Source organism: Hyperolius riggenbachi, chromosome 8 (genome assembly GCF_040937935.1).
Source record: "Hyperolius riggenbachi isolate aHypRig1 chromosome 8, aHypRig1.pri, whole genome shotgun sequence".
Classification (NCBI taxonomy): domain Eukaryota; kingdom Metazoa; phylum Chordata; class Amphibia; order Anura; family Hyperoliidae; genus Hyperolius; species Hyperolius riggenbachi.
The window spans coordinates 285,816,210-285,833,831 of NC_090653.1; the positions used below are offsets into that span (position 1 = coordinate 285,816,210).

The 17,622-nt window shown below is 47.8% G+C and overlaps 1 protein-coding gene across 7 annotated transcripts in view; it reads right to left on the reverse strand.

Moving 5' to 3' along the window:
• The window catches only part of GPSM1 (G protein signaling modulator 1), a 324,213-nt gene that overhangs the window by 80,845 nt on the left and 225,746 nt on the right, over positions 1-17,622 (reverse strand). For all 7 annotated transcript variants that reach the window (XM_068249096.1, XM_068249099.1, XM_068249094.1 and 4 more), the window contains 2 exons: positions 9,003-9,073; positions 6,162-6,326 (listed from right to left, as the gene is read on the reverse strand). In XM_068249096.1, coding sequence (XP_068105197.1) covers positions 6,162-6,326; positions 9,003-9,073 — 236 coding nt within the window. The remainder of the gene's footprint in view (positions 1-6,161; positions 6,327-9,002; positions 9,074-17,622) is intronic.

Sequence of the window (17,622 nt, forward strand, 5' to 3'; positions counted from 1 at the left end):
TGGGCCAATGAAACCAGCAGGATTGTGCCCAATATTGCGTTGCATACAATTTGTATGCGCACTGGAAGCATTAGCCGTAATTAGCGGTGCGTTGCTCCGATTATGCGGCTTGCAGCGCAACCGCCTCAGTTTACCGCCATTTTATATATTTCTTTTATGTTTGCTCTTCTGAGTGTTTTATACACTTCAGGTCGTGGTAATTGCGCTCAAGTGTTTTTCATCCCAGAATAGAGCACTTCAGGCAGATTTCAGGAAGGAGACGAGACAGCCGTTCGGCAGTAATATGAGTAATAGCGAGATTCGTGTTTCATCTCTCCATCAGGGTAACTCTGCGTTGTCAGTCTGCGCCTCTCTGTGTTTTTTGTTTTTTATCAATTCTTCGAATGTTCAATGGGACGCGCGACACGTGGCAATTACTGCGGAGTAAAGGATGCCATGTACAGCGTTATTCTTAAACAATCATTTAAAGCACCACTATCGTAAAAAATTGTAAAATATAAAATATATGTTAACACATACAACTAAGAGGTATGTTTCTTCCAGAGTAAAATGAGCCATAAATTACTTTTCTCCTCTGTCGCTGTCACTGAGGGCCCATTCACCCTTGCGTTTGCAAAGCGATTTTTGCCGGCGTTTTGCAGGAGTGATTTTTCAGCGGAAAAATCACTGAACACTGCAGTGATTTTTCCGCTATCGCGTTTAGCGCTTCTATAGCACTGAAACGCGATCGCCGGGAAATCGCCTGAAAATGGTGCAGGCGACGCGTTTGCGTTTCGCGTTTTTGGGCGATTTGCGGCGATTAGCGCAAATCTCCCAAGTAAGAACGGTGCCATAGGGTTTCATTACACTAGCGCTTTGAAAAGCGCTAGTGTTTAAGCGTTTTGCCGGCTTTTAAGCGTTTTGCCGAAATCTCCGGCAAAACGCTCAAGTGTGAATGGGCACTTACAGTAGTTAGTAGAAATCTGACAGAATTTGGACTAGTCCATCTCCTCACGGGGGATTATCATGATTTAATGTATTCTTTACAAAAGCACTCCATGAAAAGGATCTATATGAAGATGCTGGCCACTCCCCCTACCCACGCACACACCTGTTTGCACACTATTCTGACTGAGCAACTGCCGTTCACTAAATGCTTTCAAAAATAAACCCCTGAGAATCCCCCATGAGCCGATGGACTTGTCCAAAACCTGTCAGTTCTTCTGTCAGCTTCTACTACCTACTGTAAGTGACAGCAACATAGGAGAAAAGTAATTTATAGCACATTTTACTCTAAACGAAACACACTTTTTATTTACTGTATGTGTTTTCATGTCATTTACATTTTACACTTTTTTTCGCCATAGTAATCTTTCAAATGATCGTCTAGAAATGATCATCTGAATGAAACTTTCTGGAGTCCCAACACAAAAACCTGAGCACATCTAATTAAAACCAGTTACATCAGCTTCCTGCTTCGCTTTATAAAGCTTATTGCGAAAGAAAATAGATCATTTTGAGAGAATTCAATTGAGATTTTCCAACATGTCCAATAGTGTATTTAAAGGGCGTCCAGCGCAAACATCTGTAAGATATAAAATGTAGATTTCTCCCAGAGTAAAATGTACTATAAATGACTTTATTCCTATGTCACTGTCACTTATGCTGGGCATACACGGTGCGTTTCTGGCGCTGGACTCTCCTCTCGATAATTTTTGCCGCACGATTCTGCAGCGGATTCTCTTATCTTCCGCTCATTTTTCTTATCTTTTTCCATTCACTATCAGAAATCGAGCGGCGAGAGGATCGAACGGGAGATCGGACATATCGGAAATTATCTATCGAACCATCGAATCACCTCAGAAACGAACCGTGTATTCCCAGCATTGCAGTAGTAGTAGTGAAAATCTGACAGATCGGCTTTGGAATAGTCCATCTTCCTCATGGGGGACTCTTGGGTATTTCTTTATTTACAAAAGAACGTATTAAAGAGAAACTCCGACCAAGAATTGAACTTTATCCCAATCAGTAGCTGATACCCCATTTTATATGAGAAATCTATTCCTTTTCACAAACAGACCATCAGGGGGCGCTGTACGGCTGATATTGTGGTGAAACCCCTCCCACAAGAATCTCTGAGGACCATGGTACTCCTGGCTGTTTCCTGTCTGTGAACCTTGTTGCATTAGAGGGAAATAGCTGTTTACAGCTGTTTCCAACTGCCAAACAAGCAAGCAGCAGCTACATCACCTGCCAGCAGTAAAAAGGCCCCCAATGTAATAAATGTCAGAATGTAAATCAGGGATTTAAAAGATTTTACAATGGGCAAACACTGACTAAATCATTTATATATAATGATTGTAAAAATGAAGCACTTTTTTTTATTACATTATTTTCACTGGAGTTCCTCTTTAAGTGACAATAATCTCAATTTCAACTGCCAAAATGACGTGCAAAGAAGTGGGGAAGCTGGTCAACATCTTTATATAGATCCTTTCCAGGGAGTGCTTTTCTAAAGAATTCAAGTAAAACTGAGAATCCACCCTTGAAGAAATGGACTGGTCCAAAACCTGTCAGATCCGCCAGATTTTGACTACCTACTACAGCAAGTTACAGCAACATAGGAAAAAAGTAATGTGTAGTGTGTTTTACTCTGAGACAAGTTTTATGCATTTTACATTTTTACAGTTTTTCATGCTGGTCCCTTAATGGATCAGACCCTGATTCAGATTCAAACTGATGACGGATTTGAATCAATTATTTTTGCTGATATTTTGGTGGGGGTGGGGTGTTATATAGTGTGGGCGGAGCACCATGCTTGTGGTCTGTTTATAAAGAGGACAATATGCCATTTCTTTTCCGATTCTCCCCTTTAAAGAGAATCTGTATTGTTAAAATCACACAAAAGTAAACATACCAGTGCGTTAGGGGACATCTCCTATTACCCTTTGTCACAATTTTGCCGCTCCCCGCCGCATTACAAGTGGTTAAAAACAGTTTTAAAAAGTTTGTTTATAAACAAACAAAATGGCCACCAAAACAGGAAGTAGGTTGATGTACAGTATGTCCACACATAGAAAATACATCCATACACAAGCAGGCTGTATACAGCCTTCCTTTTGAATCTCAATAGATCATTTGTGTGTTTCTTTCCCCCTGCATCTATCTTCCACTGAAATGTCAGGCTGTTTCTTCCTGCAGAGTGCAGACAGCTGTGCCTGTATGTAATTCCTCAGTATGTGAAAGCCCAGCCAGCTCAGAGGACGATTTATCCAGCTTGTAAAAGATAAGAGAGAAGAGAGAAGCTGCACTCATCTAAATAACACACAGGCAGTGTGCAGAGAGGGGCCTGGTTCATAGCAGAACCACAACACTGAAGAACTTGGCAGCCTTCCAGACACAGGCTGACAAGTCTGACAAGAGAGAGATAAGTTGATTTATTACAGAGACTGTGATAGTACAAAGTGCTGCAGTAAGGCAGAACACATTAGAATAGCTTTTTGAACTTGTAGGATGATAAAAAACAGGATGCAATTTTTGTTACGGAGTCTCTTTAAGACTGTCATTCTTTAAAAGTGAATCTGATTTATGTTCATGGTGGTGATTAGAGCTTTGATCTCATCCTGGGACCTTCGTGTGGTACTGGAGCCCAGACTTCATAACTGCGACTAGGTCACAATTCACTGTATAAGCCCCAGTACTTCTATTGTCTCTGCAGAACACAGGGAATTTGCGGATCAAAGTGCCCAAAGCGGTAAGTATTCATGTACAGCCCACAGAAAGCCAACAAACCTGGACTGTTTCTGTATGGGGAAAGCTTGCAACCCTGATCTGGGTCACATCAGAACACAGCGAGGATTGCTGAAAGCACAGTAAGGCCTGGTACACACCAAGCGTTTTTGGTAGCGTTTTTGCCACCTGTGAAAACGCTTGGCTAATGTATCTCAATGGGATGGTGCACACCAGCGGTTTGAGGTGTTTAGCAAACCGCAGCCGTGGATCCTGCAGTATTTTTGCGGTTTGCAGATGCGTTTCTGCCTCAATGTTAAAGTGTAGGAAAGTGGAAAACCGCTCTGGAAAACGCTAGATCAGAGCGTTTTTTCAGGCGTTTTTGTTACAGAAGCTGGTCAGTAACAGCTTTACTGTAACAATATATAAAATCTGCTACACAAAAACGCCCCCAAAAAATGCTAGGCAGGTTTAGAACATCTCTCTAATCATGCCTAGAATCGCTCTGAAATCTGCTTCAGAAACCTCCAGCGTTTTGCGGATCTGCTAGAGGTTTTGGTGTGCACTGGGCCTGAGCTGGTGTGACTGTAGTACTGAGCTGGCACCCAAAAGCTCTCCCTGCGGACATTGCATGCAGCTGTAATACAACCGATTCTATTCCAGGTCTACAGTCTGCTATGAGGGCTGTAAATGCTTTTATCGCCCTGTAACACGACTTATAGCAATTTACTGATCTCTTATGCAGGGGCGTAACTAGAAATCACTGGCCCCCCTGCGATACTTTGGATGGGGCCCCTTCCCCCCTCACTTTCTGCACAGGTAAACTGAGAACCAATGTTATTCAATTGGCTAATGCACACTGTAATGTGCTTTCCCCGTGCAGATACAAACAGACAGCAGTGAAGCATTGCACAGCATTTTTTCTATCAATTACACTAGCTTCTGTGATAAAACGTGCATGTTTTCACACATACAGACACGGTGTGCAGAAAACCCATACAGAAAACCTATAGACGAGTGTGCTCCCAGCCTCAGCTTATTACACTCACTCTGTCCACCTCTGATAGAGCAGAACTGGCTCTGCAGACTCCTCCAGCATCACTACAGTACACAGCACTTGGGGAGGGGTAGAGAGGCTGGGGGCGGGGCTCTGCAGACTCCTCCAGCATCACTACAGTACACAGCACTTGGGGAGGGGTAGAGAGGCTGGGCGCGGGGCTCTGCAAACTCCTCCAGCATTACTACAGTACACAGCACTTGGGAATGGGTGGAGTGACTGGGGGCGGGGCTCTGCAGACTCCTCCAGCATCACTACAGTACACAGCACTTGGGGAGGGGTAGAGAGGTTGGGGGCGGGGCTCTGCAAACTCCTCCAGCATCACTACAACACACAGCACTTGGGGAGGGATAGAGAGGCTGGGGGCGGGGCTCTGCAGACTCCTCCAGCATCACTACAGTACACAGCACTTGGGGAGGAGAGGAGAGGCTGGGGGCGGGGCTTTGCAGACTCCTCCAGCATCACTACAGTACACAGCACTTGGGGAGGGGTAGAGAGGCTGGGGGCGGGGCTCTGCAGACTCCTCCAACATCACTACAGTACACAGCACTTGGGGAGGGGTGGAGAGGCTGGGGGCGGGGCTCTGCAGACTCCTCCAGCATCACTACAGTACACAGCACTTGGGGAGGGGTGGAGAGGCTGGGGGCGGGGCTCTGCAGACTCCCCCAGCATCACTACAGTACACAGCACTTGGGGAGGGGTGGAGAGGCTGGGGGCGGGGCTCTGCAGACTCCTCCAGCATCACTACAGTACACAGCACTTGGGGAGGGGGTGGAGAGGCTGGGGGCGGGGCTCTGCAGACTCCCCCAGCATCACTACAGTACACAGCACTTGGGGAGGAGAGGCTGGGGGCGGGGCTTTGCAGACTCCTCCAGCATCACTACAGTACACAGCACTTGGGGAGGGGTAGAGAGGCTGGAGGCTGGGGGCGGGGCACTGCAGACTCCTCCAACATCACTACAGTACACAGCACTTGGGGAGGGGTGGAGAGGCTGGGGGCGGGGCTCTGCAGACTCCTCCAGCATCACTACAGTACACAGCACTTGGGGAGGGGTTGGTTGGGCTGTGGGGTCAGGCGCTGTACACAAGACCCTGCTGAACACTGAATAGGGACTGTCTACAAATCTTTGTCTACAATACTTTGTATGATTCCTTATCAGTGGCTGAGCAGATGCAGTCATTAGAACAACCGTGCAAAGGATAGAAAGATTTTCTCTCTCCGCACCTTTAGATGTCAGTCTCTCAGGACAGGGAAAAGAAACAACTCCCCCCATGCCCCCCCCCCACGTGGCTTCTGGGCCCCCCTGCTGCTGCATCCCTTGCAGGGGCTTTTGTTGTTACGCCCTTGCTCTTATGTTCTACAGTCACAGCACACATCACAACATTCGGGACTCACCAAGCGCGGCATCTGCACTCGCACATCCATGGCGTCGACGGGGCCGCTGTCAGGTGACAGGGCCCCTGAGGTACAATCGTTCTCCTTGTATCTTCTACTCCTGGCCGGCCTCACAGGGAGGTCCTTCTTCAGGCCAGTCATGTGATGGCTGTCACCGTTCTGCGTCTGGAGGAGAGGAGACTATGTCAGCTCAGCTTCCTGACCACAAGAGCACCTGTCTACAACTGTACGTTCCTTAAAGAGGAAATGTAGTGACAATAACGTAATGAATAGAATTACTTTATTTATTTTTGTTAATATTCATAAATGATTTAGTCAGTGTTTGCCCATTGTAAAATCTTTTCTCACCCTGATTTCAATTTATCACAGGTGGCGACACCTTTAGTCCTGTCAGGTGCATCTTTGCGGAATGTTTGCTTACTGATAGTTCTAAAGCCAGTACCAAACATATCTGGTCCCTCACAATGCTCTGGTGGGAGAATTCCGCATAGCTAAGCATCACTGGAGGGTGGGGTTACATACCAATATAAAGCAATATAGAGATATAGGAAGTGTTTATAATGCTGAAATCAAGAATATTACCATAAAAGTGGCTATCCGAGATGAAAAACTAACTATAATAAGTAACTTGTCTATATATCTTATCTAAAGTTTAGATAGTTTACACAGCAAATCTAGCTGCAAACAGCTTCAATAGAATATGATTATTTCTTCCTGTGATACAATGACATCAGCCATGTTGTTTGTAAACATTACACAGAGGCAGGCTTATCTGCATCTTCTGTGAAAAAGACCTAATCCCCCCTCCTCCCCTCTGCCTCTGAAATCTCTGGCTAGTAATACCTCCCCCCTCCTCCTGCCCAGACTGAGCTCCCATGAGCCCTTGCTACCGCCAAGGCTCTCTGAAAACTGGGTGGGGCTTATTTAGTTTATAGGTAATTAGAGTATTAAAACAACAACAAAGAAGTATTTGGCTTGAGGAATGCCCTATGAACAGTAGGAAAGGAACACAATTATGCAATGAGTAAAAGTTCATCTCGGATCCACTTGAAAGGAAAGACCAGCACTTGGAGATGACTTGGGTCTCTTTATCAAGGTAAGACATTGTAAAGCGGTCTCAGTGTATTGCACGTATGTTAGGAATGTGCATTGCTGCAGCAAGTGCAGCGGCGTGACTCCGGTTTACAATTTGTTGCCTTGATAAAGGGTCCCAGGTGGTCTCAAAATGTTGGTCTTTCCTTTAAACATTAAACTTGAAAGTGCTGTGTCCATGTGAATCTTTTCACTGTATTATGGTGATGTCATTCGCCTGTCTGTGCGCCGACCGGAGCGGCTCTATTGTCAGATACCACAAGCCTCGCTAAGCATGTATGTTTCACTACAGCATCACATGTGGCACATCCATCCTCAGAGCCAGGTCATCCACAAGGCAGTTAGGTAGGTGCCTAGGGCATGGTGGGTGTCTAGGAACTGCCTGGCATGTTTTCTGATATCTATTCCCCATTTCACTTTACTAAAGAAGCAAGGTGGCCAGTACGCCTAGGGCTCCATGTCATGCGAATCCACTTTCTCCGTGTCCTGAGCTGCCAATCACTGCACATCACGGGACCTGAGCTGCCAATCACTGCAGTGTCACGTGACCTGAGCTGCCAATCACTGCACATGTCACATGTCCTGAGCTGCCAATCACTGCACATGTCACATGTCCTGAGCTGACAATCACTGCACATGTCACATGTCCTGAGCTGACAATCACTGCACATGTCACATGTCCTGAGCTGACAATCACTGCACATGTCACATGTCCTGAGATGCCAATCACTGCACATGTCACGTGTCCTGAGCTGCCAATCACTGCACATGTCACATGTCCTGAGATGCCAATCACTGCACATCACGTGACCTATGCTGCTAATCACTGCACGTGTCACGTGTCCTGAGCTGCCAATCACTGCACGTGTCACGTGACCTGAGCTGCCAATCACTGCAGTGTCACGTGACCTGAGCTGCCAATCACTGCACGTGTCACGTGTCCTGAGCTGACAATCACTGCACATGTCACATGTCCTGAGATGCCAATCACTGCACATCACGTGACCTGTGCTGCGAATCACTGCACGTGTCACGTGTCCTGAGCTGCCAATCACTGCAGTGTCACGTGACCTGAGCTGCCAATCACTGCAGTGTCACGTGACCTGAGCTGCTAATCACTGCACTTGTCACGTGACCTGAGCTGACAATCACTGCACATGTCCTGAGATGCCAATCACTGCACATGTCCTGAGATGCCAATCACTGCACATCACGTGACCTGTGCTGCTAATCACTGCACGTGTCACGTGACCTGAGCTGCCAATCACTGCACATGTCACGTGTCTTGAGCTGCCAATCACTGCACATGTCACGTGTCCTGAGCTGCCAATCACTGCACATGTCACATGTCCTGAGATGCCAATCACTGCACATCACGTGACCTGTGCTGCTAATCACTGCACTTGTCACGTGTCCTGAGCTGCCAATCACTGCACATGTCCTGAGATGCCAATCACTGCACATGTCACGTGTCCTGAGCTGCCAATCACTGCACATGTCACATGTCCTGAGATGCCAATCACTGCACATCACGTGACCTGTGCTGCTAATCACTGCACTTGTCACGTGACCTGAGCTGACAATCAATTTCACTACTGTTATGTGTAACCCCGCCTCCTCCAGCAGTGGGGCAATTTTCTGATGGCTGCAGGTTCTGAAATACGTGTAAATTACTATTCTATCTATAGGGAGCTCTGGAACGTCACCCGGAGCCCCCGCTATACCGAGATTACACATTTACACCCTCACCTTTTCAGAGGGCAGTTTTATCAGGTCCAGGCTGTCCATACTGCTCCGGTGCGGCCGCTTGGGTCTGGCCCCTGCAAGAAGAATAAAGAGAACCGGTCACATAAGAGTGTGTAAGAAACGTGTGTACAGCAGCATACTGGCAAAAATGCTGCCCGCTTTCACTACGTTACCTCAGAGTGATCATGTGACACCATGATGCTGCCCGCTTTCACTACCTCACCTCAGTGTGATCATGTTACACAGTAATGCTGCCCCGCCTTCACTACCTCCCCTCAGAGTGATCATGTGACACAGTAATGCTGCCCCACCTTCACTACCTCACCTCAGAGTGATCATGTGACACAGTAATGCTGCCCGCCTTCACTACCTCACCTCAGAGTGATCATGTGACACCATAATGCTGCCCGCCTTCACTACCTCACCTCAGAGTGATCATGTGACACAGTAATGCTGCCCCGCCTTCACTACCTCACCTCAGAGTGATCATGTGACACCATAATGCTGCCCGCCTTCACTACCTCAACTCAGTGTGATCATGTGACACCATAATGCTGCCCGCCTTCACTACCTCACCTCAGTAATGGCAACAATTGGGATTGATTTCATACTTCACAACTTTTTGATAAGAACACGCCCCCTGCCACATCTCCAAGGACGCCTCTGCCACACCCCTAGTCCCCAATACCATAAAGAGTTTATATGCTAGATAGATCACCTCTTACAAGGTTCCCAGCTCAGAAATATCCCATTCCAATTTCTGACAGCCACTTGTTTATCAGCAGGGATGCCGTTACTTTAGCCAGTTATTTTACAGACAGTTGCGGGCGGGTCTTTAGATGTGGAGGAGAACCAACAGATTTGCCATAATTGTGCATCAAGTACCGTGTGCCTGGCTTGTGTATAGCCAGGTACAACAATAGAGAATAGTGCGTTCTACTTACCAAATTACGGCAAGTCCATGTCGGTGGAGATCTATGGTTGGAGCAGACCCTGGTAATCCAGATCCACAATGCAGCTACTGGCATCGGCTGGTTCCAGATCTCCAGTGCTGGATCCCAAATTTTTAGTATGGTTTTTGGCAATATTCTGGCAGGCGGATTTCAGATTTAAGGTACGGTTTTGGCAGTGAATATTCCCAAGTTTCTTACACTGGATCCTTGGCTCCAGGTACTGCTGCTGGCAGCTCCTGGTCTCAGCTCTCTGGTGATGGCTAATATATTCCGGGTACCGCCGTTGGCAGCTCCTGGCTCTCTGGTGATGGATCCTTGGTTTCAGGTACAGCTGTTGCTCCCAGCTCTCTGAAGATGGCTCCTTGGTTCTGGGTACAGCTTCTGCTCCCGGCTCTCTGGGGATGGATCCTTGGTTTTGGGGGTAGCTCCTGCTCCCAGCTCTCTGGTGATGGCTCCTTGGTTCCAGGTACAGCTCCTGCTCCAGACTCTCTGGGGATGGATCCTTGGTTTCGGGGGTAGCTCCTGCTCCCAGCTCTCTGGGGATGGAGCCTTGGTTCTGAGTACAGCTCCTGCTCCCGGCTCTCTGGTGATGGATCCTTGGTTTCAGGTACAGCAGCTCGCGTGCTCTGGTGATGGATCCTTGGTTCTGGGTACAGCTCCCAGCTCTCTGGGGATGGATCCTTGGTTTCAGGTACAGCACCTCCCGTGTTCTGGTGATGGCTCCTTGGTTCTGGGTACAGCTCCTGCTCCCGGCTCTCAGGAGATGGCTCCTTGGTTCTGGGTACAGCTCCTGCTCCCGGCTCTCTGGTGATGGAGCCTTGGTTCCAGGTACAGCTCCTGCTCCCGGCTCTCTGGTGATGGAGCCTTGGTTCCAGGTACAGCTCCTGCTCCCGGCTCTCTGGAGATGACTCCTTGGTTCTGGGTACCGCTCCTGCTCCCGGCTCTCTGGGGTGGATCCTTGGTTCTGGGTACAGTTCCTGCTCCCAGCTCTCTGGTGATGGAGCCTTGGTTCCAGGTACAGCTCCTGCTCCCGGCTCTCTGGAGATGACTCCTTGGTTCTGGGTACAGCTCCTGCTCCCGGCTCTCTGGAGATGGCTCCTTGGTTCTGGGTACAGCTCCTGCTCCCGGCTCTCTGGTGATGGAGCCTTGGTTCCAGGTACAGCTCCTGCTCCCGGCTCTCTGGGGATAGATCCTTGGTTCCAGGTACAGCTCCTGCTCCCGGCTCTCTGGAGATGACTCCTTTGTTCTGGGTACCGCTCCTGCTCCCGGCTCTCTGGGGATGGATCCTTGGTTCTGGGTACAGTTCCTGCTCCCAGCTCTCTGGAGATGGCTCCTTGGTTCCGGATACAGCCGCTGGCAGCTCCTGGCTCTTTGGTGATGGCTCCTTGGTTTCGGGTACAGCAGCTCCTGCTCCTGTCTCTCTGGTGACAGATCCGTGGTTCCGGGTACAGCTCCTGCTCCTGTCTCTCTAGTGATGGATCCGTGGTTCCGGATACAGCCGTTGGCAGCGCCCTGACAGCTCTCAGCTGCTTGTGGATGTGACTTCTGTTTCGGATAGTTTTCAGTCTATCCCCTCCCTGAAAATGATGTTTTACGCAGACTGCCAAACCTGCGGCCGTCCAACGGAAGCTCTCTGGAGTGTTGCTAAATGCTCCCTCTGTCTCAGGTCTGCTGTGATCTCACACGAGTTTCGTATGGAGGAACCGGACTGAATTCATCTGCTTTGGGGCGTGCTTGTGAAAGGCTGCTGGACGCAGGTTAAAAATAAAAATGTGGGCAAGTTTGTTCCCGGAGGTCGGGAGGGATTTTCCCCGCCGGGTGATTTGGGGGAACTCTGAGTTCACTAAATATTCTACAATAAGAAGCTGTATTCACTAAATCCAACCAATCTTCCGATTCTGCTGCTCACATCACCAGGAGACAACAGCTTATGGGCATTCCACTAAACCGACATCCTCACAAACTATGTGTCTGACTTCACCTCGTCCATGACTAATACTAAGGGCAAAATGAGAGCATCAGGACAGGAAAAACTCCCACTGCATCATGGGAAAGAATACAAAGGTGACAACCATGATGGTTTAGCAGTATTATACCATAATCCAAATCGCATGCCCTACCATATTATTATTATTATGTATTTATATAGCACTGACCTTTTCTGCAGCACTTAACAGAGTACATAGTCATGTCACTGACTGTCCTCAGAGGAGCTCACAATCTAATCCTGCCATAGTCATAGTGTAATGTCCTACCATATTATTATGTAATTATATAACACTGACATCTTCTGCAGCACATTACAGAGTACATAGTCATGTCACTGACTGTCCTCAGAGGAGCTCACAATCTAATCCTACCATAGTCATAGCCTAATGTCCTACCATATTATTATTATGTATTTATATAGCACTGACATCTTCTGCAGCACTATACAGAGTACATAGTCATGTCACTGACTGTCCTCAGAGGAGCTCACAATCTAATCCTACCATAGCCATAGTCTAATGTCCTACCATATTATTATTATGTATTTATATAGCACTGACATCTTCTGCAGCACTTTACAGAGCACATAGCCATGTCACTGACTGTCCTCAGAGGAGCTCACAATCTAATCCTACCATAGTCATAGTGTAATGTCCTACCATATTATTATGTAATTATATAGCACTGACATCTCCTGCAGCACATTACAGAGTACATAGTCATGTCACTGACTGTCCTCAGAGGGGCTCACAATCTAATCCTACCATAGTCATAGTCTAATGTCCTACCATATTATTATTATTATGTATTTATATAGCACTGACATCTCCTGCAGCACATTACAGAGTACATAGTTATGTCACGGACTATCCTCAGAGGAGCTCACAATCTAATCCTACCATAGTCATAGCCTAATGTCCTACCATATTATTATTATGTATTTATATAGCCCCCCCCCAATCCCTCCATCCTCGCTGATCAGAGCCGGTAATACCCCCCGATCCCTCACCGATCGCAGCCTCATTCATTCACAAGTAAACAGAGCCGAACGCATAAACAGCAATCAGCGCGGTCTTTATACCGCCGAACGTGTCAGAAGGAAGAGTTGGTAATTGAGGAGACGTTTCCGAGCTCCACACGGCAGACAAAGCGGGGAACAAAACGTGGCACACAATGGGCTGCGCCGCTCGTTCACTCTGCAAGCCGGAGAGGCGCAGAAATAAATAATGCCTTATACATCTACGAAAAGAAACGCGATTCGTACGCAAAATGAACAATCCGAGGAAAAGACGACTATCGGCAGCCGCAGCAGACGGAGGAAAACTTCCCGTCTTCCAAGAACTTCAGCGAGGAGAGAGCAGACTGTGTATGCCAGTATGTGGGCGGGGCACAGGACAGCGACACCCACTTCTGGGTTTTTATGGTTTTCTGGGTTCCAGCGACTATCAAAGCCAAAGTGAGGCATGAAACCTTCATAATGATTGGAATAACAAATCAAGTGAGAGGGAGGAGGCTGCCATATTTATTTCCTTTTAAACAATGCAGATTGCCTGGTTGTCCAGCTGATCCTCTGCCTCTAATACATTTAGCCACATCCCCTGAACAAGCATGCAGCAGATCAGGTGCTCTGACTGAAGTGTGACTGGATTAGCTGCATGCTTGTTTCAGGTCTGTGATTCAAACACTGCTGCAACCAAAGAGATCAGCAGGACAGCCAGGCAACTGGTATTGTTTATAAGGAAATACATATGGCAGCCTCCATATTCGTCTCACTTCATATATTTCCTTCATATAACGGTAAGATTTAAAAATCCTACTAATATTTTAAATGGGAAAGTTTGGATGTTTGTTACTCGATCACGTAACAATAGCTGAACGGATGTGAATGACATTTGGCACACACATAATACATTACCTGGAATAACATATTGGATACTTTTTATCCCCATAACCAAAAAGTGGGCGGAGACAAATACACATTTCACTGGGGAAATATATACTGCAGCCGTTCTTACACTGCTAATGGCAGGGTTCTTATACTTTGCACAGTTGGTCACTGGGTGACTGGGATTAATATTCAGAAAAGTGGGTGGAGCCTACAACAGCCAATCAAAATGCACCTATTGATTTTCAAGGGGAATATTTCATTGCTGCCATTCTTGCACTGTTAATGGCACAGGCCTCAATCCTGCTACAGTTGGTCATTGGGGGACTGGGGTTCAAATTCAGAAAAGGGGGTGAAGCCACAAACATCGAATCAGGTTTAATTTCAATGCAAATTATTGATGCCAAAGACCACAAGGCTCACAAACTAGGTCATTGAGTCATTGTGTGTTAGGGTTAGGGCTGGAGCCCACACCAGCCAAATACATACCCGGGCAACCCGGACCATCAGCTAGTAATAAAAGTGAAAGTTTGCTCCTTCAGTCTTGTCTAGTGATAGGAAATGATTTGTTACAAATAAACACCGTATCTGGGGAGCAGCTTGTAAGGAATAGATACCATTAAAGGATGGCATTAAAGTTTAGAGTCATATATAAACACATTTTTTAAGTAGAAAAATACATACATTTGCTTAGATCTGTGCATGAGTCCCAAAAAAGGGAGAAAGAGAGAGAAATGAGGGAGAAAGAGGGACAGGGTTTCCAAACAGGGATAGTCAGGAGCTATAGGTGTGTGTAATATATATATATACCCCTCCCCTCCAATTCCCGACCACAGCCCCTCCCTGACGTCTGAAATGTACAGTAATTCATCACATGGCACCTGGGCAGCCGGAGGAGCTATAATGACAGAGCATGACTATTACAGCGTATGACTGAATTGCTGGTCTAGGGCTGGCCATACTGTGCAGCATCTGTAGCTGCTGATGGACTACAAGTCTCAGCATGCCCTGCCAGCAGCTGTGGGCAGATCATTGGGGGATTATTTAGGTCATCCACAGATTAGACATTGAGAGGAGATAAATTAACCCACCATCTGCTAAGCGGGGTAAATTACGGCTTTATAAGAGATTGAGGTATTGGTAGGAAATTAAACCGTTCATTTATTGCTATCGTGATCTTAGCCGTCTCCCTCAAACCCCCCTCCCTTCCAATTCCCGACCACAACCCCTCCCTGAGGTCTGAAATGACCCGGAGGATTCCCATACAAAAAAACATACAAACTCCATGCACAGCACCGTACACACTCCATGCACAGCACCGTACACACTCCATGCACAGCACCGTACAAACTCCATGCACAGCACCGTACACACTCCATGCACAGCACCGTACACACTCCATGCACAGCACCGTACACACTCCATGCACAGCACCGTACACACTCCATGCACAGCACCGTACACACTCCATGCACAGCACCGTACACACTCCATGCACAGCACCGTACACACTCCATGCACAGCACCGTACACACTCCATGCACAGCACCGTACACACTCCATGCACAGCACCGTACACACTCCATGCACAGCACCGTGCAAACGCCATGCACAGCACCGTGCAAACGCCATGCATAGCACCACACAAACGCCATGCATTGCACCATACAAACTCCATGCATAGCTCCATACAAACCCCATGCATAGCACCGTACAAACCCCATGCACAGCACCGTACAAACTCCATGCACAGCACCGTACAAACTCCATGCACAGCACCGTACAAACTCCATGCACAGCACCGTACAAACTCCATGCACAGCACCGTACACACTCCATGCACAGCACCGTACACACTCCATGCATAGCACCGTGCAAACGCCATGCACAGCACCGTGCAAACGCCATGCATAGCACCACACAAACGCCATGCATTGCACCATACAAACTCCATGCATAGCTCCATACAAACCCCATGCATAGCACCGTACAAACTCCATGCACAGCACCGTACAAACTCCATGCACAGCACCGTACAAACTCCATGCACAGCACCGTACAAACTCCATGCACAGCACCGCACACACGCCATGCACAGCACCGCGCACACGCCATGCACAGCACCGCACACACGCTATGCACAGCACCGTACACACGCCATGCACAGCACCATACAAACTCTATGCACAGCACCATATAAACTCCATGCATAGCTTCATACAAACTCCATGCACAGCACCGTACAAACTCCATGCACAGCACCGTACAAACTCCATGCACAGCACCGTACAAACTCCATGCACAGCACCGTACAAACTCCATGCACAGCACCGTACAAACTCCATGCACAGCACCGTACAAACTCCATGCACAGCACCGTACAAACTCCATGCACAGCACCGTACACACTCCATGCACAGCACCGTACACACTCCATGCACAGCACCGTACAAACTCCATGCACAGCACCGTACAAACTCCATGCACAGCACCGTACAAACTCCATGCACAGCACCGTACAAACTCCATGCACAGCACCTTACACACTCCATGCACAGCACCGTACAAACGCCATGCATATAACCGTGCAAACGCCATGCATAGCACCATACAAACTCTATGCACAGCACCATATAAACTCCATGCATAGCACCATACAAACTCCATGCATAGCTTCATACAAACCCCATGCACAGCACCGTACAAACTCCATGCACAGCACCACACAAACTCCATGCACAGCACCACACAAACTCCATGCACAGCACCATACAAACTCCATGCACAGCACCGTACAAACTCCATGCACAGCACCGTACAAACTCCATGCACAGCACCGTACAAACTCCATGCACAGCACCGTACAAACTCCATGCACAGCACCGTACAAACTCCATGCACAGCACCGTACAAACTCCATGCACAGCACCGTACAAACGCCATGCATAGCACCGTACACACTCCATGCATAGCACCGTACACACTCCATGCATAGCACCATATAAACTCTATGCACAGCACCATATAAACTCCATGCACAGCACCACACAAACTCCATGCATAGCTCCATACAAACCCCATGCATAGCTCCATACAAACTCCATGCATAGCTCCATACAAACTCCATGCATAGCACCATACAAACTCTATGCACAGCACCATATAAACTCCATGCATAGCACCTTACAAACCCCATGCATAGCACCATACAAACTCCTTGCATAGCACCCCCTCCTGCAGCTAAATCATCTTTAGGAGATGGTCCTGGCACTTAGCTGGACTTTCACGGGTACTCTGCAGCCTTCCTTTTTCACTAAAATTGAACCTCAATCCTTGACGTTCTTCAGAATCCGATAAATGGTTGCAATATTCTGCGAAGCAACGCAATGATGGCTGCACGTGTTTCCTTGCAGGTAACCATGGTTAACAGAGGAAGAACAATGATTTCAAGTGGAAATGGGATTTTGGGATTAAAGGCTGTACACATGCTTGGTTAACCGCTTCCGGACCACAGTAATGAAATCTAAGCCGCGTTTGGGACCTGTTATCCCTACCAGGGCGTAGATTTCAGTTACTGCACGAACTGCCGCCGATCGCCCCGCTCTCTCTCCACTGCAGCTCGCTCGCTCTGCCGTCGCTATGACAGCAGAGATCTGTGAGCTGGTCAGGTGGTGATTTCATTGGCTCCTGAAGCTGTGATCACTGTGAGCCAATCACAATCACAGCCAATCACAGTAATGACAGGTCAGGGGCCAATGAAATCGGCTCCTGATTGGCTCATGGAGCGCTGCTGTCA